Source organism: Macrotis lagotis, chromosome 6 (genome assembly GCF_037893015.1).
Source record: "Macrotis lagotis isolate mMagLag1 chromosome 6, bilby.v1.9.chrom.fasta, whole genome shotgun sequence".
NCBI classification, from domain to species: domain Eukaryota; kingdom Metazoa; phylum Chordata; class Mammalia; order Peramelemorphia; family Peramelidae; genus Macrotis; species Macrotis lagotis.
In genome coordinates this window covers 165,263,867-165,288,074 of record NC_133663.1, presented here as the reverse complement: position 1 = coordinate 165,288,074, position 24,208 = coordinate 165,263,867, and the positions used below count along the sequence as shown (strand labels likewise).

At 35.2% G+C, this 24,208-nt stretch overlaps 1 protein-coding gene across 2 annotated transcripts in view; it reads right to left on the bottom strand.

Annotated features, from left to right (window-relative positions):
* The window catches only part of CLYBL (citramalyl-CoA lyase), a 385,303-nt gene that overhangs the window by 22,672 nt on the left and 338,423 nt on the right, over window positions 1–24,208 (bottom strand). For both annotated transcript variants that reach the window (XM_074191965.1, XM_074191966.1), the window contains exons 3-7: window positions 14,817–15,005; window positions 11,070–11,171; window positions 9,063–9,156; window positions 7,276–7,443; window positions 2,472–2,596 (exon numbers count right to left, since the gene is read on the bottom strand). In XM_074191965.1, the coding sequence (XP_074048066.1) occupies window positions 2,472–2,596; window positions 7,276–7,443; window positions 9,063–9,156; window positions 11,070–11,171; window positions 14,817–15,005 (678 nt within the window). The remainder of the gene's footprint in view (window positions 1–2,471; window positions 2,597–7,275; window positions 7,444–9,062; window positions 9,157–11,069; window positions 11,172–14,816; window positions 15,006–24,208) is intronic.

The window sequence follows — 24,208 nt, the reverse complement described above, 5'->3', positions numbered from 1 at the left end:
TGTGTTCTAAATTACTCAGTAAAACAGATTACCCATTCTTTCTTTAGTAATACACTTTTGAAATGAAACAGATTAGCTTTGGCTAGGAGCAATATTTTCTATAGAACAATCTATTTATACTAAGTCTTTGTAAACTGAACCCACATTATTTAAACCCTAAGATCCCTTCAAGATGGCGAGTCACCTACCTGCAGACCCAATTTTTGTGACCAACCAATGTATAGGCAAAATGAAAAAAATATGCTAACTGAATAAAATAGCCATGTGCCCCAACTGGAAGCCCCATTACTTGAGTCATTCAAACCTGAACTGGACAAAGAATCAGAGAATATTCTGTAAGGAATAAACCTACACTTTCGGGGCAGAGTAAAGATGACCTAATTGTTTTTCCTTTCCACCCCACTCTAATTTCTTTGATTTTTTTTTCCTAAGAAAATAGATCCTGCTCCACTGTTATGAAAGCTTATGCTCAACAAGATAGTGCTTCTGATTAGAAACATTTTATAATCTCTCACATTCAAGCATTGCCATCATTAAAAGGCCTGAACAGGTTGGGACAATTTTCCCCAGGAACAGTACTTTCCAAACACAAAGGAAAAGTGTTGTTTTTCATCATTCAAGTTGCTTAAATGTCAGTTCAATAGTATGTTTCTAGTTTGGATTCTATTTTCCTAAAACTGAAATTTAGATTCACTTCTCCCACTACCCAGTCTTTCCTTCACATGCCTGGTGGCCTCATTCGTTGGCATCCAACACCACACAAACACAGGCTGTTGATGAGCTTATTGCAAGCCCAGATTGGGGATCTGCTGGTTTTGCCATTTTAAGGTCAACAGCTTACCCCAGTTTATTATTTTGGGAGAAAGTATTTATCCCTATGAGTACTTCTGGGTTGGCATGAGGTAGGCACTAGTGATACCAAAATCCATTTTGCAAGTGTGCATGTGTGCACAGGCAGGATATATGATTGAGAGAAGAGAGAATGATAAAATTATTTTGCATGCATGAGTTTTACAGGGTGTATTCAAGGCTACACTTGGATATTCTCATGGGAACTGAGTGAGGGTTGGTGGAGCTGAGTGAGAGGCAGAAATAAAGCAAATTAACTACCAAAATAAAAATAGTTCACCAGGAAACATAAGTGAAACGTATGTAACCAGAGATAGATGTCCCTCTATCTCAAAATAAATTGCAGCAACCTATCACAGAATCAGGAGGTAGGAGGCAGAGAAGGTAGTTTTTCCAATTTTTAGCATAATTCCAATTCTGGCATTTAATAAAGTGTGAGTGTGTGTGAGTGTGTGTGTGTGTGTGTGTGTGTGTGTGTGTGTGTGTGTGTGTGTGTGTGTGTGTGTGTGTGAATCTCAGGGGTGGCATTGGAGAAAGAGAATAAGACCAGAAAATTAAGGATTTCATGTTCTCACCCACTTCCTTAAATCTCTCAGATGTTTAAAGCCTTACATTCTGGTAGTATATAATCCAAAAGGAGATACTTGTCAAATTCATGATACAGTTTCACCGCAGAAGAAAAAAAAAAGTGTTACAGAGTATTTTCTGCTTGTTAAGAAATTAGTCCCTTGCTAAGTAACCTTCTATTGCCAGTATCACAACTTCATCTCTCAAAGAAGTACTAGAGTCAGCTTTAGCTATTAACTTAGCAGAAAGAGATTTACAGATGCAACTTTTTTTCTTTCCTCTAAAAAAGAGGCAAACTGGATTATAGCAAATAACCTTTAAGATAATTAACTGACAATGCTGCAACTGGCATAAAATCTTCCTTCCGGCGACACCTAATTTAAGTATTACTGGCACAAAGTGGAGACAGATTGTGCATCACCACTGCAATATTTACATAGCAGAAACCCACAGAGCAGGAAACGTGAGACTCAATGATGCACTAAATTAGGAACAACCATATTCCAGTGTTAATTTGCTTTCTACTCTATCCAAATCTCAGGTCCAGAAATTGGTACAAATGCACATAAAACCGCCCACTTTTAAATGACTAATTCTGAAGAGATGTTTTTCACATTAAAAAAAGTTGGAATTTATTTATTCTCCCATAAGAAACATTTAGCCAAACGGTGTTCATTTCATTACAATTTGCTCTTACTTCAATTTCAAATGATTCTCATACTCATGTTTCACTCATATCTGTACATTAAAACTTAAGAGCCTTTTTACATTTCCCCAATTCTGGTAGTATCCCTTATGAAATGTAGAAAAATGGATTCAGTGCACTTTAAAATTCTGCTTAGTAAAGTGGGAGTGAATACAAAAATATGAACGACATTAAGTCTTTTCACTTATGGAGTCTGGTCTGGAAAATCATTAATTGATATAGTATATTTAAAAAAACCTAGCCAACTAGCCTATTTTTCTTTCTTTTCTACATTTTAACACTATCTTCAATACTTTTTAAAAAACCCTTTGAATATTATTATATATAAACCATTAAACAAGACCATTACCTTTCCTAATTGTTGATGTTCTTTAAAAGCCGAAATCAATTCTTTGGCCCACTTAATTTTTTCACTCGTTGGAGAAAACTGCTCTTGGACCACTGCAATTTGGTTTGGGTGGATCACCTGCTTACCTACAAGAAGATTAATAACACTGGAAACATGAAACAACAAACAGATGTTCAAACAAAATGTTTCATACACTCGAGGATCCTGAATGCCTTATAGACTGTAGGTTAAATAACTAATTATTTTAGTACTTGAAAAAAAAACAGCAAATAGGCAGGCTTTCTTTAGAATTCAGAATAAGAACAAACAAAACAATGGGAGTAATTTCATTTGTTTCCATATGGAAGATCAATTTTACTCAATCAACACAGATAATTTCCTATTTCTAGTTACAGGTGTATAGCCTGGCCAAATGCTTTCAGACAGGGTTTTGGCTGGAATTGAAATCTGTCTGTTCCTTTAAATGATGATTTTTGAAAATTTCTTTGAGTTAAAAGAAAAAAGAGAACCAATTTAAATAATGAGTAATAAATTTTGTAACTCTTTTCCAATGTTGCAGAATTCTCTCAAGTTTATATGATGTGTTTAAGAAGCTGCATTTTGACTTCCATAAAGTCTAAAGAAATAAAATGATCAAAACAATTCACCTTAGGTGAATCAACAATCAAATCTGTAATTTACTTTCATTTATTATATACTTTGGCAACAAGAAATAGAAAAACAGTTGTTAATGAAGTATATTTTAATCACTTTAAAAAATAAGTAAATTTTATCATATTATTAAAAAGATCATGTAGTTTTTAGAAAAAAGACTTGGAATTGAGAATCATTAAAGACTATTCTGTCAATAAAAACCAATAAAATGCCTAGATTTCCCTTTTTTTTGCCTGGAGAAATTAAGGAATTTGATGTGTTTCTCAGGCAGTCATATGTCAAGCTTCAAAAGGGACTTTTTTCTCTCTGTGATGAAAACACTGACATCATCTCAGATTTATTAAAATTGTTCATGGATAGAAATTAAAACCTGACTTTACATGAAGATCAAAACTGTCAAAGGAAATGATGGAAATGATATAAGCATTTTTAAACAGTTCAAAAAATTACCAAGGAAACAGGTATTCCAATCATAGTGTATTAATAAAATGTAACATAATTTAGTGGTACAGTAATGATGCTATTATATTTAATTATGTGACAAAATTATTTGTCATGTTTATGAGTTGAAAATGAATATATGATTAATAACAACTCAGAATGGTGAGTATATTTCTTTCATTTATATTTCAGCCACTAATTTTTTTAACATTTAGTAAATATAATTTTTATCCATAATATAAAATACCAACTTAACTAATATCATCATTATACTTGAGTCAAAATAAGAATGACATTTGTAATGTAAATATTTATTTCAACATTTCACATGGAGAAGTATGATTCTTTGAGATAATATAATTAAAACAACCTCAAGTAGTCTTTTATTGGTCATCTATGACTGTCAGACTTTTAACAAAAGAAGATTTGGGCAAAAAATAGCTGTGCAAAATAAATGTACAGGAAATCATTCAGATAATTCCTGTAAAGAAATAAAATTGTTGATGTCAGATTTCTTCAACATTAGATGCTGAAAATTTCATTTTGAAAATCAGACTGTGACACTATTACTAGGAATAGGAGTCACTTGCATATTGGCATTCATTTTCCACTTAGAGTTAATACTGAATTTTAAACCTGTATACATAATTCATATTGATATCCAAAGATCCAGATTTCATGAAAACAATTTGCTCTGGGATTTTCAAATTGAAGAACAAGTAGAGTCTGCATAAAACATTACAAGATTAATGTCCAATAAATAGTTTTCAGGCTGTTTCCTGGATTTTGGAAATGAAAATGATATTTCAAATATTAAGAGACAGATAAATGCTATCAACAGTGACCCTTGAAGGTAAATTTCAGGAGATAGCTAACATGAATTTTATAATGTTGCTTTCCCTTTGGTTATATCTCATGTATCCCAACAACTGTATAATAGCCTTTAATGCTATGCAGGAATGAGGCAAATATTTTATACTCAAGTGTTGTTATTGACAAGTTACTGAGAGGGTGCAAAATTGGAAGACATTAAAATTTATGACCATGAAATCCTTTTTACAGTAGCACTTGATATATCATGCTTTAAATCAATACCTGTCAAGTCTTTTAGGTAACTGTATGATGGTGTCATTTTTGTCTTCTACAAAAGACTTAGAAAAAGGAGAAAACCTATAGTGCTTCATATTTATATCTTTCTTCCCAGCATGTAGTAGTGGAAAAACTATAATGATGAAGTCAGCTGTTCAAGCTTTATTCTAAGATTTACTTTTTTGTGGTGTAATTTTTGTTGGTGGGCTTGGGTTTTTTTAATATCTTTTGGACAGAAAATATTATAAGTTTAATGATCACTGACAAGGCTAAGGCATTGACCTAAAAATCACCCCCATGGATTTTGACTCTAAAACAATTTAGGATATAAAAATAAATCCCAGTCCAATGCTGAGACGTTATCAACTGGGTCATGCTCACAGACAATAATCTTAAAGAAGAGATAATATTCATAAAAAAAACATGTCATTTAAAAAAGTAAGTGAAAAAGTCTTGATTCTCAGGATTTAGCCTGGTAAGAGTTTCTCCCTACCCAATGGACATTTTTCTTCTGTCAAAAAGCGGATTTTAAAAGCTTGCACTACTTGTTTTAGATAGTTTATTTCTTTGTGATAACATGTACCAATTAAATGCTAGGATAAATAGGCCTTAAGTGGTATAAAAGATAAGTCATTACAAAATCCTTAATTGACATGCTGAAAACTAGCAGGGATTTGCAAGGGCTGTTTTTCCCATTTTAAAAAAAAGTGCTTTTTGTAACATGTCCTCTAGAGTCAAAAGTTACTGATTTCTACTCCCTACTGATCTGTGTGAGCATGGGTAGCCTTGATTCCCCCCCCACACCCCCACTAACCCCACATCCCCCTTCCCCCTCCTCTTCCTATTCCCTTCCATGCTTCCCTATACACACCACACTCTCCTTTCTTTCTTTTTGTGAGTGATTTTCAAGGTTCTAAAGTCTAAGAACAGAAATGGTGGGGCTGCAAGTTCATACTAATGAGTCCTATGCCCCCTGTAGGTCTTTAAACCTGATCTGAAATAATTTGTTCTCTATGATTGAATTTAGGATCTAACTTATCTTAACGCTGTAACTTTTTGGGGGTTGATTTATCCAGTCACATGCTTGCCTACTTCTGTAGGCAAAAAAAGATGCCTCTCTGAAGCTAGCCTAGGTCATAATGAGTGATAGTGACACGGGCCACTGTAGACTTAGTGTTTGTTTTCCGTTTTTATTGAATTAGTTTCCATTTCAAAGCAACATCTGGCTGCTTGGCAGCCAACCATACACATCTTAGGTTTACAACATCCATGTCTGTTGGGCAGACTGCGTGAAATCTTTCCCAAAGTTGTCAATTTTGGCCTCATCTTAACTAGCCATCAGGAAGAGAGACAGGTGTAATAGGGCCACCCACAAAACAGTGACATTATAGATATTTCTTCTCAATTTGCATTCGATTTAGTGAAAATGAATTAAAGTACTTGAAATTTGACTATATTTGATGGTATCAACAAGGGACTATATATTTGTCAAATATTTGTGAATAAAAAGACCACATAGAAAAATCTGGGCTTAAGTAGTAAAGAGAAAAAAATGCCTTAAATAAGAAATATTTCTTTCTTTTTTGCATTAAAGTTAATAGCCAGTAAGATATCTTTTTAATCCAGTGTCATTTTCAAATATTATTTACCCAGTAACCTTTAAACTAAAATTTTCATAAGAAATAATTTAGATTTTGACTTCTTTATGGTTTGAGTATATTTTAATTTTTAATACAAGTTTAAGAAAGCCCCATATTAGTTTATTATTCTTCCTCTGTTTAGTTCTCTTTCTTTTTTCTTCTTTTTCCTTTTTCTTTTCCTTCCTTCCTTCCTTCCTTCCTTCCTTCCTTCCTTCCTTCCTTCCTTCCTTCCTTCCTTCCTTCCTTCCTTCCTTCCTTCCATTTTTTTAGTTATAGAATCCCATTGTGTATATGTCAAACAATAGATTTCTATCAAAAAAACACAATCTTTGGTTGCTACCCTGGCTCATAGGGGTGTCTGAGTGATCTGGTACACCAATCACTGGATGGCAGCCTGCATTACAGGGCTTAGTTGCAAGGAGCCTGCTGATCTCGCTGCCTGCCAGTACCCGTAGGTGTCGCCAGGTGCACAGACACTTACTGAGAGGTGGGGGGAAAAGAAGGGGGTGGGGAGAGAAAAAAAATAAGACATAGGGAAACACAAATCTCAGAAAATGTCACCAAAATCACTTAAAAATAAATTCATATTTTTTCTTAGAAACTTCCTTTTCTGTCTTGTGGGTTCCCCCCAATCTAATAATAACTTACTCATATACAATTCCCCTAAATCCAATAAACAGCAAAAAAACCTCCAAAACAAACAAAAAAAAATAGAACAGGGGAAGAAAGGCCCATAACTAATATAAAAATGCGATAGGTGATTGTTTAAGTTCATAATCAACAAATTATGTTACTTCTTTCTTGTCCCATATGCAATTATGTATTTTTCACCCAATGTAGTTTTTCTATATTTAAAAATCATGGGAAGTGTGGTACTTACTCAAATTAGAAAGTTACTTGAGTATTTTTTTCCTAATACATTAAACTAGATTTGGCATTAAAAACATGATTAGGAAAGGAAAAATAAATGGAAACCATACCAGTAAAGCCCATGATGGCTCCCTCTCTTGACTGCTTGCGGAGTCCATCTTCATCTCGAAAGTCGATGTATACTAGATCTATGGCTTGTAGACCAAAGGCTTTTGCTACAACAATAATCTTTTGTCGGGCATAGAGAATATCTTGAGTTTCCTTACTACTTGTTGCACCTGAAAATGGGTTAATAAAGACAAAGGAGAATGTTTAATTTAGGAAGATAATCACAAGTCTTTACTGTTAAAACATAGTTTTCTAAAAATAGAATCACAACTACTAAAATGGTTATCTAAAGATAGATGGAAAGGGGGTGGCTTAAACTAAAGTTAAATCATAAGGAAAAATCCTTCTTTCCTTCCTTCCCTAATGTCCCAAAAGTCTTAGTGCAAGTTAAAGCTATTTTAGTTATTAAAGCCTAAAATTGCATTAAGCTTGTTGCATTGTAATATATGAATATATCATACCCATATTTATCTTGAGATATTTCTTATTATATACACAAAAAGTTACATTTTTGTCTCAAATAATAAGATCAAGGTAAACTAGATTAACAATGACTTTGATAAATTTTTTCCTTCTTTCTATTGACTATATGCTTTTGAAAAATCACCAAATTAACAGTAGCATTATACAGGTGATCTTGCAGCCATCTAAGGAACTAGTTAAAAACTCCCTCTGAGAACAGAATGAAAAACTGTTTGCAAGTCCTGTCATAAGTGAAGTCTTGTATCAAATCCTTAATCTGATTAGATAGATTTGGAAAAACTGGATTCCATACTGATTTCCTCTCCTAAATTCATAGAACTTTCTGATAAAAAATCTGCCCTTATGAATACAAGTATTAAATAAAATTTTGTTTCATTCCTTTCCAGGCTCACTATTTTTATATAGTCAATGAAATTGCCTGGGATAGTCCAATAACTTCTGTCTGAAAACAATATTTTTTGTGCTATTGTATTTTCAAAACATACATACTTTCTTCAGTAATGTTTATATCTAATTCAGAATTACAATTTATAAAATGCTACAAACAATAGTTAAGTATGTTGCAGAAGGTGGGGGACTATGGGTGTGGAATACTGAATATATTATTAGATTAGGCAATGTAATTTATTTTGTTTTTTTTCCTTCATTTTCTTTTAAAAGCTTTGTACAAAGAATGGCTCATTTGATAAGAGGAGAGGACCTGGATATACTTGGAAAAGAACATGATGTAGAAATAAAATATATGAACAAAATTTTAAAAAATTCAAGCACAAAATAACATCTTAATGGATATTTAAAATGCAAAGGGTTATAAAATATATTTTAGGGGAAATTTGAGATTCTAAAATTATTTTAATTCCCAATGTTTTCATATAGAAAACTCTAAACAGATCAAGCCAAAATTTCCAGGGAAACTGAAATTACCAGAAGTTATCCATGTTTGAAAATAACTTGATAATTGAATGTTAATAGTACAGGTTACCTTTAAATAGATAGGAAAACAAATTATTTTTAAATTATGTAGTTCTAGAGAGTTAATCCAGACACTTAAAATATAAACAATATAACATTAAGGGACTATTTTGATGAGATAACAGATAATTTTACATTTATTCTATTCTTGAATAATAATAGTACTTCAGTGGTCTACAAACAGTTCTAAGATGCATAGCCAAAAATTTGGGAGAAAGATTGTTTAAAAACTATGTCACCAGTCCAAAATGAGAACAGGTTACAGTATCTTAATACTTTTATGAACTATGGACTTTAAAAATATAGAATTAATAAGTATTTAATTATTTAGAACCTATGCTAGCCCGGAAATCCTCTCCTCCAAAAACGACTGCATCTAGATGAAGACCAGCTCGAGATCCAGTCTTCAATGTTTCTTCACAGACAGCCTTTAAAAGAGTACAACAAAAGTGATTTTCACAGAAATGTCGGCACCAGAGAAAAGAGTGAGATATAACAGTAATTTGTCACTATCTAAATCTTGACACCTTTTGGCTGCAATCAGCCCTATAGCAGGGCCCCAACTCTCCCTGTGTGAAAGGTATTCAACACTATCAATAATATACAAGACAATTAGTATGGATGTAGGACCTGTATTTGATGGTGCTGCTTTTACAACGTTCACATTCTTTAGTTCATTCCTCTTGAGCTATATTTTAAAAATTCAATTACACTGCACTAGAAATCTGACTGTATTCTATCCTCAGATCTTTCTGCTTAAAGAGAAAGGTTGTCTATCAATATTTTTAGGAGGCAGCTTGTAAATTTAAGAACAAATCAAAGTATTGGGCACCAGTATGACATAATAATCAGTTATAGATTTCTTAGGTCTAGTTTTTGGGAGACAATACAATTCATAAACCTGTAAACACAGAGCAGGAAATTAGAAAGTGCAACAAGTTGTGTCTGATGTATCAGCAAGGAACATACTTTAACAGCTTTCTGATAATGTTTGTTGATGCTACAAATATGGTGATGGATTAATGGATAGAGATCACATCTGTTATATTTTCTGATACATTCCATTTTATCTTCTGCAATTGTTAGGGAGGATGCTGGTCTACTTGAGAAAATGCTAAAATAGATTAAAATTGTGTCTGTCCTTGTATGTTGATATTCAACATGACTGTACCTTTTGGGTAATGATTATATTCAGGGAGACCTAGGATAGGCTGTAAGAATTTGGGGAAACCACTATGTAAACATAGTGACCACCAGGCAGACCTTACACCAGATCTGGAAATCCTTGAAACATACCCCTCCTACACAGTACAATATGTATTAACTTGCCTTTTGGAGTATTTTCTCAAGTACATGGTCACTCCAGAACAAGCATTCGATGTTTTTTTTCCTTTGTCAGCAGTGATTTCTGCTCTCTACCCTCACCCAGACTCCCCCACCTCCCCCATCTCTTGTCATGGAAACCCAGGCTAGAAATTTGGAGAAAGAGGTGCTATGTTAGAGATAATATAGGTTCATTAAACATTGTTAGACAAGTTTATAAATACTTTTTGAAGGAGAATGGGATAGTTAAAGCAGATAATTCAATAAGACAACATCCAGTATTGCTGATATTGTTGGAAATTTTTTGACTATTTTTGAATTATTATCACATGCCAAAATATGCTAAGCAAAACTGAGACATGTTGCTACCTTTTAAATTCTCCTTTTTTTTTTTAAATCACATTTTAGCTGTAACATCTTACAGCATGTAGGGATTTTATATGCAGGAGCATGTTTACCCGTTCTAATAAAGGCACTCTCAACCACATGTCAACACTCAATCATAAACATTAATCTTGTCTAATTTCTAATATGTGTATCACAAATACTATAGGTTATGTTCAGTGAAATCATACTAGAAGATGTCACAGTCAAGATACAGTTTTGAAAAAAAGAAGAATTTAAAGAGTTTAGTGGGTAATGGCATTTTCTAGTTTTGCTTAACCAATTTAGGCATGTGATAGCAATTCAAAGTTTGCATTTCATTTAAAAGATAAATGGATGACAAAAATTATTACTGGAATGACATGGTATGTGGAGAAGACATTTTGTTGAAATATTAAGAATTTTACTAAGGAAGTTTTTTCCTTTGCACTTAATGAGTCTCTTTGTTATTTACTAAGATGCTCACAATCAGTTTTGTCAGTTCTAATTAACAGATGGTGATTAATGTTTACCTAGCTTGTGATTCCGTACAGGAAAATATTTTTTTTAAGATGATAAAACAGATTAGTGAAAGGAAAGCTCTCTGCAGGTGACTATAAAAATCTTAACTCAAATCAAATCATTATTTTCTTACCTTAAAATTGAGCAAACCCATTGCAGTTTCCACAAAAGAGATTAAATTCATTGGTTCTACAAGTGTTCGACCTTTTAAGTGGAATAAAAATTTGTCTGAAAACTAAAAATCAGAAGAAATATCATCAGTGATTAGGTAAAAATAAATTTATCGGTTGTTGAAATTTAGACATTCAAATAGCACTGTCATTTTTCACCTGAGGAAGCAATCCTCCCCACTCACTTGCCGGAATTTGATTCTTCCCCCTCCCCCCCCCCCAAAAAAAACGAAACAGGGAAAAAAGTATCTACTCCAAACCCCAGAGATAAAAAGCTACGTATCAAGTTTGAGGCCTAGAATTTGGAACTACAGCACAATCAGATTCTGAAGTTTTCATGGTTTCCTTGCAAAAAAAATTTACTTAACCTATTCCCTCACTTAGTTAAATGCAAATCATTAGGCCCTTAAAACAATGTACAATTGCTATACCTGCTATTCTGTTTTTGTTTCATGCCCAACACTGACATCACTGTAACTGTTCAGCAGCCTTCTAAGTGGCATCCATATTATTCATTACAGCACCATTACCCTTTGTTCAGAGGCTTTTCTTCATAATTTTTTAGCTTACCTAGGAAGACCTTAAAAAGGAAGTTTAATTCTTTGAAGACCAAAGCTTTCCAATTTTTTCCATGAGACCAGTTCACAGCTAGCTCTGAGCTGCCAGTGGGGTAGCCCAAATTCCAAAATCTATCATCTGGAAACATACAAAAGCTCTTGCACAGACTTTTTTTACCCCCCTTTCAAAAGGGGAAAAATACTCCTAAATTATAAATCTATTATGTTTATCTAGATCTTATAATTTATGGGGAGATGAAAAATATCACAGGTATGATAAAGATATTTTTATAAATAAAGACAAAAATAGCATATATATCCGTTTTAAATTTAAGGAATATTCAACCATTAATGGATATCAAAGGAAAAGGGAATTTTAATCATCTCTCCATTCAGTCTCAGTTGGGTAAATCATATCTAAGAGATTTGCATAAATATAAACCATCAAAGACTTTTCATCTTCAAAGGGGGTTTCAAGACCCTATAAGCTTTGTACTGTAATCATCACAGGTCACAACCCTGCAGGAAAAAGGCTGCTATGGCAACATAAAAAACTAATGCTTAAGGCTTAGCATAATATTCTGACTAATAGAAAGGAAACTCATTTTAAAAGCTGGCAGCCTATTTACCAGAAGCGGGATTAGAGGTGTTATTTCCCCTTTTAGCTTCCCCCCCTCCTTTCCCAACCCCCCCCCCCCCCCCCGCCTAAAAAAATCTAATCACTGAGATCTTTAAAAAGCTTTTGAGCAATTTGCAGTAACTTTACAATTAGGCTAAAATAAATCACAGCTTTCAGTAATGAAAATTATTCCCAGTCTCCTTCAGGGTCCTCCCTCTCCCCTGTCACCACCCCCACCCTTCTTCATTTTCTTCAGGCATCATCATCTTTCATAACTTTTCCAGTGAAAGGGATAACTCAGTGAAAACAGCAAGAATGAACAGGATACGCTTCAATTCAAATAGATTTTTAAAAGTGCTGGCTTTAATCTAAGTTAAGAGAAAAACAGACATTTAAATCAATGTCTAACACTGGAAATTGGGTATTAAAATATTGTGATGTTAGTGCTAAATTTACAATTTATTCATTTAAAAAATGAGAAATTTTACATGCTTTATCATCTGGAATAAGAGTTTTAATCAGAGAAATCATCTAGTTTAAAAATCAGCAAAAATTCATTTTTCTGTTCTTAACAATCAAAACCCCCCTTATCATACCATTTTTTTTATTTAAAAAGGACATTTTTAATTAAATATTCTTGCCCATCCTCCTTTTCCTCCTCCTTCTCTTTCTTAAAAAATTGCTCTAAGTACTAACACAAAAGGTAACTAGTGGAGAAGTTTCAATTAATTTTTTTCAAAAGGAGACGATTAAATGTTTCCGGCCTGGTAAAGTGTTCATTTCAGTGAGGTGGAGGGGACAGGGTGGGGGGAGGAGAAGAAGGGGGGAAAAATCACAAAGAGATTGGGGAGGAGAAGAAGTAGCAGGCCTCAGCAATTCTTTCAATTCCAGTGCACACCCAATAGTGTGTTGGGAAGAATGCACACTGTTCAGGATTTGTGGGAGAATTGTCCCATTACAAAGGAGGGAGAGTTAACGCTTGTTATAGTCCAATAAGCCATGCCAGTCAAACAAGTACCCACACTAGGGACAAAAGGAAAGCAAGAGATTCTCAGACAAAAGAAAACAAGTAAGCCCATCTTTTAGTTGTGCATCAGCCTCGAGGTTTTATACTGCACATAAATAAAAACGAAAGGAAAAAATATAAACAGCAAAAGCACTTCTGTTAACTAGGAGTCTTATTTTAAAAAATGATCTGAATTTTAGTCTAGTTTATTAAGTCAAGGATTAGACCAGTAAGAAAGGAAAAAAATATTGAATAAGGCACAGAATAAAATGAAAACTGGTGTTTTAAATAAATGAAATTATGTTAAAGTGTGGAGCCAAAGAGGAAGCCTGCCTTCAGATTGTATTCCAATTTAGAACATGCTCTGTTGCAAGAAGGTCTTTTCTACATCCAGATTCCACAACTTTTATCTGTTTTTTTAGTTGCAACCCCATTGAGAAGCCAACTCCAGTTGATTTTAATTAATTTTTGGTCTCTGAATAGGGATCTTCAGGAAGAATGTGGCATTTCTGGATGTATTATGAAAGGGGAGGAGGAGTTCTGCTGAGTAGAACTATGAAATGTGTATTGCTGTGGTCCATGTGCTCCTACCTCACAGAAGTGTTGTGCTAGATGGAAATAGCTAGCAAGTTTGCCTTCCTGACTTCTCATTCCTTCTTTGCAAGGAGAGACCCACACAATGATGTGCGATTTCCTTCTACAATACAGAATCAAGGCAACCTCCTAAATAAAATCGACTCCCTTTTAACAATTAAAACAATTATAGTATAATTAGGCCTATTTCAAAGTTTTCTTAAGTAATTTGAAATGCCAGCCATTTTACATTTCAAGTTTTTATTGGCTGAAAAAAGTCAGTCATGAAACACAAACACACCTGTCAGCAATTAAAAAGGGAAGAACTAGAGAGCTGTTCAGGAAATAATATCTGTGCTAATTAAAAACACTAGTTAAAAGCTTCCTGTTTATTTCTCCAGTTGCCCTAAAGAGTGACCTTTTCCTCCCCTTCTTTATGCTCATTTTTTCATATGTGGCTTGTGTGTTTTTGCTGTCTATGATTCCCAGTGAATCTTTGTAAAGTCTATTTCCCTAGCTGGCCTTTCAGGTGGCAGCAGTGGGTTAGGGTCCGGCAGGGTGCAAGAAAGGATCAAATTCTCAGACAAGTCGGCTTCCGGGATTGCTCTGCTGCCACTGTGAGGGCTATTGAAAGGTATTCCCCTCAAACACAAATCTGATTACAAAGCAGAAAGGTTATTATTATTTTTTTTAATGCTTCTTTCTTAGTGCCACTGAAGCTGCTCTGCAAAGAACTTTGAAAAAAAAAGCTCAGATTGGGAGGATATCAATGGAACGGCCACCTCCTTAGTCCCATTAGTTTTTTTAAGTGTCCCTTTCCTTCTTGCTACACTGCATGTGTGCCTTTTAACAATCTGTGGCATAAAAGTAGTCGTGTTACTACTGATCAATAGTTCTTATTAGGTCTAGAGTCTTTCATTAAAGTAACAATAGTAGCGGATCATTGACTACTCACCCATCGTATTTCTTCAGGATTTTCAACCTTTGGCAACATCAGACTGGAAGGCAGGACCTGGGATTGCAGCAGGGCCTCCAAGTCTTTCTCAGCAAGACCACTAGAGACTGCGTTGATCCTCACACACCTTTCTGTAGGACCCAAATCAAACTCTTCCAGGGTCTTTACTATTCTCAGTCTTGCTTCCTCCTGTCATCATATAGAAGATATTTCTTAAATTTATTTTTCCATCAAGTGGATCACCCGGGGCTATAAATATAATGTAAACATTTACAATCCAGAGGGTCCCTCAGACGTTCCCCTAAAATTTATCTTTCAATAATGTTCGGGGGCTACTAAAACAACGACCATGATTATCGTAACATAGACAATAAGCACACTTTAAGAATCTTTTCCAGCACTTAATATTGAATCATAGGTTCACAGAGTTAGATGCTTTAATAAATATTTGTTGAATGAATGAACAAGTAAAAAATGGGGCATTTCCATTTAAAATCTATCAGCAATAACCATAATCTGGCTGTTTATATGTACTTTCACATAAAAAGAGATAGTTTCTTTTTCCACTTACATTTTCCTGCCTTTATTTTTTTTAACTCACTCTTTTTTTTTAACTGAGTTGAATCTTGCCCCTCAATTTAAAGAAGCTTGTGTGAGCCTATAGGGTAAGCTCCAAACCATTCAGCTGGAAAGCAATCCTATCACAAAGAACTCCCTAGAAGTGATAGGCAAAGATACTTCTCCCTTGAAGTTGACAGAGACTTTGCTCCCTGGTCAAAAATAGCCTGCTTCAGTATATGAATTTTATCTTGGGGGAAAAAAAAATCTGAAATGAAACTTTAAAAAAAAATTGGCCTGAGATGGGGTGACAGTGGGAGAGAAAGAGAAAAGCTGGAGATTGGGGATGGGGGGGTGGGAAGAAGGCTGTGGGGAGGAACGGAAGCTTCAAGGAGAGAGAAGGCTTTGGGTTTGCTACTTCCTGCCAATTTCAGTTTCAAAAACAAATTCCTCCAACTTGCCAACAGCCTTCAACAAATTCTCATTGTTGGAATGAACACTTATCAAAAGTAGTTTCATTTGGAAAGGATTTTTTTATGATACTAATAAAACTTTAAAGCCTCCCCTATTACTGATGAATGTTGGTTTTTTTTTTTTAAACAATATGCAGTTATCTCAAAAACCCTTCTTCTCTGGGAAATAGACAAACCAAAGGCAAGAAGCATGATCCAAGGCCATATTCAGGCTAATACTAATCAGGGAGACAACACATGACAGTCGATTTAAACCAGACGGATGTAGGTCTCTGGCTGTGAGTGGAAGTCGAGAAGCTTTCCAAATGTGGCCTGAGTTAAAGAGTGTGAGGAAACAGTAGCTTACAGTTGTCAGGTCAGATCAGAATAGGGGCTCTAAGACCACTTTAAGACAGCTTGTGGTGTTCTGATTTACAGGGCTGGGGCTGCCAATAATTAGGCTAAGTTCAGACAGTAGTGAAGGATGGCTCCTACCAACTAAAAGGAAGGTATAATGAAGCGAAAGGTTAACAAACTTGAATCAAACGGCCTGTGGCTCGGCCCTGCCCCATCCTTTGGGTCTTTCCAAAGCTAGAAGACATGAATGCGATCCCTCTTCAGCTCAGCTTTTAGAATTCCCAGCTTCCTTCAAAGCTCAGCTTAAATGCTACCTCCTACAGGAGGCCTTTCCTGATTCCCCCCACCCCCACCCCAGCTGCCAGTGCCCTCCCCCACATTACCTTGTATTCTGTCTCTATTTTGAATCATCTTATTTATCTATGTCTTATTTCCTCAGATGGAATAGAGTCTCCTTGAGGGCAGCAGATGATTCCTATTTGCTTTTGTAGTCCCACACCTAACATAGTCTATCCATCAACATTCCATGTACTAAAAGACAGTATTACACACCTATAATAAAACTACAAGTTCAGAGGTTAATTCAATAAAAATAAAGGGATATAGAGAAAAGTTTCACAAATTTTCTTGTCACTAGCTGGTCCCCTTGCATGCATGGTTTAAACCTGTGCAGGATAAGCAGTGAACTTGCTTGGTCCTCTGTGGCAACCATTTCCACTTAGTAGTCTAATTTTCACTATAGAAAGTCAAACTCAAGCTGTGTCTATACAGAGAGGAATGGAGGGTTGGGGCAATTATCTGGACTGTAGAGGTGAACATAGTTGGTTTTTTTTTTAAACTCAAATCATCTGAATAATTGTCTCACTTCTCCACTTTACTTTGCATGTGTAGACACAATCTCAGTGATGTGGGATTCCTGGCAATGTCAACTTGCTAAATTGTTATTGTTGGAAGAGAGTAAAAGCTCTCTAAGCTGTTTTGAGGTTCCACTTGGATTTGAAGTGGACGATTAGTTCAAAGCTCATGCTCTAAACCCATTTGTGATTTTAACTAACGTCAGATTGCCATGGTTTCGGCACACTCTGCTCTACTTAGGAAAATTCAGACCTTGTGAAATTGGCTGCAAATGAAGGACCCGATTCCAATTTCGGGCATAATCTGATTAGTATTTTTCATGTTATAACAATGCACACTGAACACTCAGCATTTTATTAGACTCCCCCCCCCCCCACCTCCTTGGCCCAGAATTAAAATCAAGCCATCTCTCCACACCACCATCCTGGGCCTGTCTTTTTAGGTATATTTCCACACAACACCCTTAATAACAGGCTGTTGCTTGTTGCAATTTACATAAACTAAGTGTGCATCCCTCTGGTATGTATCCCAAAATATCCAACAACTTCACTGAATTTACACCAACCAACAAGCATGTTGGGTTTTTTTTCTTTTGGTATTTTAATGGTGAAATATGTTACTGTGCTAGCAAACACACCCATGCCATCTGTTGGGTTGAAAAGAGAGTCAGTTTCTGAGAACAATTAAGTTTTAATTCTGGGTGTTTCAGCCAGAGAGCCACATTCCGCTTGATAACGAAAAAAAAAATTATATTCTTTTTTTTTCTCAATCCCTCTCTTCTACCTCTAGTCTTCTCTTACCTTTCCATCTCTCTCTCTCTCTCTCTCTCTCTCTCTCTCTCTCTCTCTCTCTCTCTCTCTCTCTCTCTCTCTCTCTCTCTCTCTCTCTCTCTCTCTCTCTCTCAGAGTATCTCCATCTCTGGGTCATCTCTCATTCTTCTTCTCTTCCTTGTCCCTACCACACAAACACAATCAAACACATACCTCTCACTTTCATGTTTCTTTTTTTTCCCCCTTCTCTTGGTTGGCCTTATGGCCCCATAACTAGGATCTTGTTAGGTGTATTACTAACTACGGAGCAGACTGATAGACACCAGCTTCTCAGAATGGCTGTTAGGTCCATGCAGACGGGATTACTGTAAGGTAAGTGCTTCCTGGGGAAAGTAGGAAAAGGAAATGAAAGCACAAATCAGGTGCCTAAAAAGTAAAGGGAAATGTTTTATTTTTAATTGACAGTAAATCATTATTCAAAACTATAAACTCCTTGCTTTTATATTCTAGAGGTAAAAAATAGAATATTAAAATGAGGTAAAACCAAATTATACTACTTTGACATTACAAGGAAGTTCACTTGGATAAACAGAATTAAATGCAGAAAAGCCCACTTCCTTAAGATTCAACAAGACTATAGTAATGGTAGAAATGGTATAATAGAATTAAAAAGTTAGATTAGATCCTTTTGAATAATACTGCACTGAATAAAACAAACAGTACACTCTGTTCCATAATAAATAAGTATTGATGTATAATGAGAATTTCTCTTCAAGGACCATGGAATAAAGGAATGGAACTGACCATTCAATAGATTATTACTCAGCACACATTCCAAAAACTGGTGCATGTTAAAGTTTCAACTTGTATTGATCTTTCGTGCTATGGCTGTCTACAAGGTGGACTAGTGGCTAATGAACTCATCCTTAGACATAACCCACTGCAATATTTGACTCTGTCTGAATGAGGAACCAAGGCATAGAATGATTTCAGTGACTCTATATTCCCATCACCTGGGAAAAAGGCCTCCATGACGTAGCAGGGCAGATAAATCAACCATCACCATGACATAGAGACACTGAAATTAAAGAAGAAAATATGCATGCAGTTGGTTCAATTGGCACCCATTAAAGCTAATAACTAATCATCCTTGCAAGTTTCTATCTCCGAATTATCAAATCTGCAAAGAAAACAACATCCGTCCACTTTTACACTCCAGTGGAAGAGGTGGTCCCTCGCGGCAGGGCGGCACAGTCTCGCCATCTGGAGAATAAATCGAGTGTGAAGTACAGTATAGTTTGGGACCAAGCTCCGTGGCGGCAGCTCAGCAGTCAGTTCATTAGTTCCAAACTTCCAGGGATTAGAGCAGCATCAATTCTACTGTCGGATAGGATGAGACAGACAGAATACGAGCTTCAAGGAGGAATGTGACAACTAAGAAGGAGCCCCTTGGGCTTATTTATAAAACTACAAAGTATAAACACACCTAAATAAATGCCTTAAATAATAGCATTATCACAGTTTCATAACATCTGAATTAGCACCCTTTCCTTACCCTCCCCCCAAAAGTTGTATGTTAATGAATAGCAATTTCAGTGACAATGGGCAGGAGGTAGATTATAGAAAACTCCAGGTTCAGGGTGACCAGTAAGTTGAAAAAAAAATCGATAGGTGATCTAACTGAAATTTTGGTATGAGATATAATGAAATGAGATTTAATTATGATGTCTGGAAGGTCAGAAAAAAGTATGTATGTAAAGTTTGTGTATTTATGTGTATATATATGTAAATAGGTATCTGCGTATTAATATATATACATATCCATATATGTATACACCCAGTTTTCACACCAACCACTGCTGACTGTCTCATCTTAGAGAACTACTTACTAATTCTATCTTTTATTTATTTAATCCTCCTTGAGAATGAAGATAACAACCAACCATTTTTTATTTACTTGTTTTACTCCTAATTTTTTTCTTATGTTTATGAAATGCTACAATCAGTTTCCCTTCCTTAGACTCAGTTTCCCCATTTGTAAAATAAGAATAATAATGCTTGAACCATCTAACTCATGAAGTAATTTTTGTTTGTTTTTGTGGAAGGCATCATTTAATGAACTTTAGACTGCACAGATGTGCAGTTATTGCTTTGATCATGTATCACTTTCAATACTAGGTTAAAAAGAAATCAGATTATCTGTATGTAATAATAAACTCTATAAAGATGTTGAAAGAAAAGTTCAGGATCATTTTAGGTTTAAAAAATATAAGTTATTTTGTTGTAATGCCTCATTTAATACATCACCTCTTTTGGTTATATCATATATTTTTAAAAGTTTGGTTGATGCCTTTTATTTTTATTACTAGTTATTCCCCAGCTGCCTACTAGTTATTCTCCAGCTGCCTTTCCAACTGAGCACTCTCTTGTCTTACTGTTTTTTTAGATATCTACATAAAAAACTGTAGAATTTTTGACACACAAGTTTATCTATATTATAATTGTACTTGCTCTACTTTTATCTACATGTATAGAAAAATTAATTATGGTCAGAAATATTGAACCTTTGGTACAGAGAGTTCTGATTGAGGGGAGGAAAAAAAGCAATTTTTATAGGGATGCTGCAACCTAACCATGGTGTGGTTAAAGGACAAGATTATGACTGAGTTTTGTAGGACTTTGTTTTGCCAGTAGGCATGGAAAAAAATCATTACAAAAAAGAAAACCACAGTACTGGGCAATAATATATCTTTGTAGAGATAAAATGAATATTATTTTGAAGAAGTATGTATTTGGTTAAGAAAATTTAAGGTTCTTGACATGTTGGTCACCTTTCCTGATACAGTACAGTGGAGGTTTGTGATGGAACTTAAGATCTAGTTTCTTTCATTGCATTACAAACAGCAATATTCATCATGTCCATTTGAAGTCTTAATAAAAAAAACCCAAGTCAAATTGAAACAAAAAAACTTGAAGAATATGGGGAGGTACCCAGACATTAATAAAAATTAAAAGAATATATCCTAATAAATGGTTAGAATATTACTTCACCCATGTTCTTAAGAAGATAATTCTTTTCATACTTAGATATTTTTATTTGTATTTGGGAACATATTTTTCAACAATGACAACAAAAAAGCAAATATATAGAAATATAAAATTAAAATGGAAAGACTTCTACTTGCCTTTTTATTCCACTTTTCTAAAAAACATCCAACAATCTTCCAGAACTAATAATAATGATGATGATGTTAGTTAACTAACATTTATATAGTACTTATTAAATTCCAGGCATTCTACAATTATTATCTCATTTGATCCTGACAACAGTTCTGAGAAGAAGACATATGAATCCCAGAGGAAGTCCCTGAAGCTGACTGAGTAGGGCAGTAACAGAATAAGATATGTACTGAAGGAAAATTGCTTTGGTTGTTGTTTGAAGGATAGAATGGAGTGGGGGAAACTTAAGGTGGGGAGATCAATTAAGAGGTTGCAATAATCTAGGCAAGAGATGGTGAAGGCTTGAACTAAAGTGGTAACTGTGGGAATGGAGAGAAGAGTTTGGATGTGGGAGATAAGAAGGTACCAACAGATGATTTGATCTGTTAAGTGAAAAGTCCAGGGTAATGCTGAGATTATGAACTAGAAGAATAGAGAGAAAGAGGGAAGTTCAAAAGAAGGGAGGGTTTGGGGTAAAATTTAATGAGTTCAGTTTTAGAAAAGATAAGTTTAATATGCCACTGAGACATCCAGTTTAAATTGTCTAATGGGGGCAGCTAAGTGGCGCAGTAGATAGATCACCAGGCCTGGAGTTCAAATCCAGCCTCAGACACTTAATACTTACCTACCTAGCTGTGTGGCCTTGGGCCATTTGCCTTGCAAAATAACAAAAACAAAAACAAAAACACCCCCCCCCCCAAATTGTCTAATAGGCGATTGGTGATGCAGATTAGGGGAGAGATTAGGACTAGATGTATAGATCTGGTAGTCACCTGCACAAAGATCATAGTTAAACAAATGGACTTCTGAGGTTACCAAAATAAGGAGTGTAGGGGGCAGAGCCCAGATGGTGGCATGAGAACAGCCTTTCCTAGGTGCTCTCTCCAGAATATTTCAAAAACCTTAAAATTATGACTCTAACAAAGAAAGGAGTGTAGATGAAGAAAAGAGCCCAGGAGAGAACCTTGAGGAGTTACCCACATTTAGGGGTATGTGTTAGGGGATTTTTAGGGGATGTGTTATGTATGTGCTAGCAAAGATGCTTGAGAATGAGTGGTCATAGGAGGAAAACCAAAAGAGACTAGTGTCACCCAGAGAAGAGAAAATATCTGGATGGTGAGAGTGGTCAAAAGGGTCAAATATAGCAGATGGGTTGAAAGAATTAGGACTAAGAAAAATTTCTCATTTATCATTGAGAGATCAGCAGAGATGGAGAAGTAAGAGAAGAAAGTCCAACCCAGATCTTCCTTACAATTACTCCAGCAAAACTTAGAGTACAAGACTAGGTTGTGATTGGGAAATACAAGGGAAAAATCAAAGTGAATCATGTCTGACAGATTTGGTTAGCAGAGAGAGAGAGATAAATAGATGTCTAGGAGCAACGGGAACCAGGACTAGCCAGGAAGACTTGGTGCCAAAGTCTTCTAAGATGGGAAACCTTCTAAAACTGGAGCCTGAGGCTTTTCACTGGTACAAGAATGGGGCTCAGAGGGAAAGAGAGAAGGAGCATGTAAGGTTCTCAGATTCAGTGTGGAATCAGAAAAGGACCTACTTTTAGGAGTGGGTGGACTGGTCCAAAACTGGGTTTTAGTCAAGAAGGAAGACTAGAAGCATTTAGGGTTCCAACCTTAGAGTAGGGGTCCTAGATTCAGGTCTTAACTTGTTCCAAGGACTGCAGCTGACTCAGGTCAAAAAGTTCAGGCCAAGGGAGAGTGTATAATTCTGTCACTTTGAACCTTCAGAACCTTCTAGTTAGCTGATAGGGCTCAAGCTGAGCAGCAGTCTACTAGAGTTCCAGCCAGGAGCTAACCTTCAGTGTATTACCCAGATTCAAAACATGGGTCAGCAGTTGGGAAAGTTGAAGACTTCTCTCTAGATCAGATCTCTTTGGGTACACTGAAAACTTTCAGGTCCATAGTCTAACTCACCTCTGAAAACAGTAGCAAGACCTAAAATAATATAAAACAAGACTAAGTAAGGCCCAGCAGCTGAGGCCTTCTGAAAGTGCACAGAGCTTGGCCCTAGACCAAAGTTCTAAAAACTGGAATAATGAGGACACAAACAAACAAAAACAAACAAACAAACAAACCACAAATAGCTATTATGGTGGTGACAGGATGTTCAAGAAAGCCTAGTTAAAAAGAATAACTCTGGACAGCTAGGTGGCGCAGTTGGATGGAGCACTGCTCTGGAGTCAGTAGGAGGACCTGAGTTCAAATATGACCTCAGACACTTGATAATTATCTAGCTGTGTGATTTGGGCAAGTCACTTAACCCCAATGTCTTACAGCCCTCCCCAAATGACTCCAAAACAGTCTCAAAAAAACCCCCCACAGCTTGAAAACAAGTTCAATTAAAATTCTTGGAAGAAACAAAACAAAATTTTTAAAAAAATTAAAATTATTTTATAAATGAAATCAAACTGCTAGAAGAATTAGAAAACAAATAAAAGATTTGAAGAAGAGACTTTCAAAGAGAATTATAGCTTAAGATAAGAGTTATAAAATCTTACTAATAAAATAGACTGTGAAAATTAGAATTGGCCAAGCAGAAGAAGGCTAATGTCTCCATAGGACAAGACCTATAAAAACAAAGTAAAAAACTGAAAAAAAAATAAGGTTATGGTATTTCATAATAAAAACTACCCAGGAAATGGAGAGATAATTTAAGAATGATTATGAACTGAAATCATGATCAAAGAGAGAACCTAGTTATCATATTTCAAGAAATCATGAAAGAGACCTAACAGATTTACTTGAACCAGAGGGCCAAATAAAAATAGAAAGAATCTACTGGTTACCTCTTGAAAATGCAAAATGGAAATTCCCAGGAAGATCATGTGCCAAATTACTAGGCATCCAGGTCAAGGAAAAAAAATACTGTAAGCAACAACTAAGAAAGGGCTTATCTACCAAGGAACTATAGTCAGGATCACACAAGATTTAGAAACTAACACTTTAAAACAAGTATAAGAAACTAATTTGCTCAATAATAATAATATAATGAAACAGATGAATATTTATAAAAATATAAAATGCCCAGATTAACAGAATAAGAAAAAAGAGAATTTAAATAAAATAATCTCAGAAACAGAAACTAAACAAGCTATAAATGAGCTCTTAAAGAAAATAACCTGTGACCAAATAGATTCACAAGCAAATTTTATCATGCAAATTTTGTC